The 2,573-nt window shown below is 57.9% G+C and overlaps 1 protein-coding gene across 1 annotated transcript in view; it reads right to left on the reverse strand.

The window, feature by feature from the left end:
* Window positions 1–471: 471 nt before the first annotated feature.
* Window positions 472–2,573, reverse strand: part of LOC104619584 (importin-13) — a gene marked incomplete at its 3' end in the record, with an annotated part of 14,908 nt that continues 12,806 nt past the window's right edge. The window contains exons 13-14 of the mRNA XM_010285505.1: window positions 2,402–2,498; window positions 472–524 (exon numbers count right to left, since the gene is read on the reverse strand). Of these exons, the coding sequence (XP_010283807.1) occupies window positions 472–524; window positions 2,402–2,498 (150 nt within the window). The remainder of the gene's footprint in view (window positions 525–2,401; window positions 2,499–2,573) is intronic.

The raw sequence follows: 2,573 nt of genomic DNA on the forward strand, positions 1-2,573 counted from the left end.
GCGTGGCACCCTGGCAGGGCCAGACGCCATCGCAAGCGCATCGCTCGGAGCCAAACCCGGCAGCTGCCTGCTACCGCGGGCAAGGGCACCAGCTCAGCCCGTCCCTGCTCCAGAGGACCCATCGCAGGCAGGTAGATGGGTCGGAAAACATACACTTAACGCTCTGACGTGTCTGTCACCCAACGGTGACCACAGCAGCAGCCCCAAGTGCCCCGCGCTGGCTTTGGCAAGGTGAGGGGGTGGCAGCTGGAGGCTGCCCTGCAGAGGAGGGCAGTGCCCTGGGGATGGTGCGAACCCAGAACTAAAGGAAAAATGTTTTGTTTTCAACTTCCACGGAAACAGATGGAGAAACTCGATATTCAACTAAAAGGAAAAAAACGTTGTCAACAGAAAGCTAAAAATAGGTTTAAATTGAATTAAAAAGAGAAAGAGAGAGAACAGAAAGTGAATGAATAAGAAACTAAAACACACCTGTGCCAGGAGTTGCATAAATGAATCAACAATATCAGGATGATCCCTGGGCCCTAAAATATAATAAAGATGTAACTTAAGAGAAAAATCATACAAACAGCAACTCAACATCATATAGTTATGTGATACAGAAAGAATTTACAAGTGAAAACAGGAGTGTAAGGGAGGAGGGGTGTGTGGGGAAGGGGATGGGCAACATGAGCAGCTTGAAGCAAGTTAAAGAAACAAAACATACAAAAAATCATGAAACTTGGAGAACCCAAGAACAGAAAGAAACTGCAAAGGAAAGGATCTGAAGCCCCAGGGTCTCCAGCTAGCACCTGGGTGCTGCAGAGCCAAGGAGGAGATCTTCGTGTCCTTGGGGAGGAAGAGGAGGAGGAGCAGGGGCTAGCTGGGCACCATCTCCACAAGGAGAATTTGAGCTTTTGCACTGTGGGGACTAAGCGGGTGTCTTCAGAGCACCGTTTGGTCCTGGAAGATAACTGCAAGTGAACGACAACACCTCAGCAAACGCTTGACAGGCCCGGCCGGGCTCAGGCGTGCACATGCTTGTCACCAGCACCAGCTGCTCAGGAGCCCCTGGCGCAGTCATCCTCCCGCCCCATTCCCAGATGCTCTCCGAGACCCTGAGTCCAGGACCCTCCTGGAGGTCTCCTCCAGCATCCTCCTGGGAGAGACCAGCTTGGTGCCCAGAGATCTCCACGCCAGCACCACCCACCCTGCCTTGGCATCGGACTCTGTGCACAGACGCGTCTCGGCCCCTGCAGGCTCAGCCGTCCCCCCGCCTCCTGCCGCCCGTGGGCTCAGCAGAAGGGGCTCGCCCTGCTCAGGGCCGGCCACCCACCAGAGGGGACCCAGGGGGTGGGTGGGAGCACGGTCCTGGGCACGCAGCGAGCTGGACAGCCGCTTGCCTGAGCAAAGCACGCGTCCAAGCGTTGGCACAGCTCGGGCTCTGTCCCCTCCCCTTTCCTCCTGCGGACGTGCCTGCTGCTGCCCAGAGGCTTCGCCGCCTCCCCCGGCGCCCGGGCACGAGGGACTCAGCGTAGACGCATCCACACGCCGCTGGCAGAAGCAGGGACCTGATCTCCGGGTAAGCCCGGCTCGCTTGCCACTGACCCAGTGACACCTCAGCACAGCGGGATTTGCTCGGACCGTGGCGTGATGATGAAGCAGGGGTCCTCACACCTCCCTCACCTCTCTAGAGAGCTCTGAGCCTTGTACTGGGGGACGGCATCACCCTACGCGGCACCTTTGCAAGCAAAGGACAAGACCCCTTGGGGACCACACACAGAGGTGCTGAAGGACCAGAGCCAGCAGCTCCAAGGTACATTTGTCCCTGACATGGGGCAAGTCACCAAGAGGCTGAGGGGAGCCACGGTGCGGAGGGGCTGTCCTAACCCCATTTGCTTTTTGTAGGGTGGGCAGCGAGCCAAAGAGGGGCCCCTGCCCTGCAGGAGGATGCCAGCATCCTCAGCATCACAGTGGTGACTCGGTGGCCAGCAGTGACTCTGAAAAGGTCGTTTCCCAGATGTTCACACACACATCCTCCTCCTTGTGCGAGGGCTTGACTCCTGGCCACTACAAGCAGCGCTGGCCCGCAGAGGAGCCCCGGGATGTCCCAGGGAGCACAGCCTCCCTGCCAAGCAGGACTGGAGCTCTGGCTCAACCCCTGCAGCATGCGACACCCAGCCCTGCTGCAGAAGCAGTGCTGTCACAGCAGTCCAGAGTCTCACTCGTGGGTTTCCTGCTTCTGCTGCCCTGCAGGGAAGGTACCCACCTTCCAGGGGTTGGGATGAATCCAAGAAACAGAGATGGCCCCATTAGCTTAGCTAGGAGTGAAAACAGCCATTCCTGGTAAGACGCCTCCAGACTCCATGCATGCAACAGCCTGACAACAGCCCCAGTGCGAAGAAGGGTTAATCCCACGTACCTTGCTGGAAGAGGGTGAGCGTGACTGAGGTAACAAGCAAGAAGAGGGCCTTGATGGGAGGGAAGTGGGCAGGCTCATGGGCAAAGATGTGAACCAGCTGCAAGAGAGAGAGAAGGTGCTGCTGAAGTTGCTGCTGGCCCTTCGTGGCCCCGGCCTCGCCGGGGAACAGCAG

This window comes from Phaethon lepturus, unplaced genomic scaffold (genome assembly GCF_000687285.1).
Source record: "Phaethon lepturus isolate BGI_N335 unplaced genomic scaffold, ASM68728v1 scaffold23794, whole genome shotgun sequence".
NCBI lineage: Eukaryota > Metazoa > Chordata > Aves > Phaethontiformes > Phaethontidae > Phaethon > Phaethon lepturus.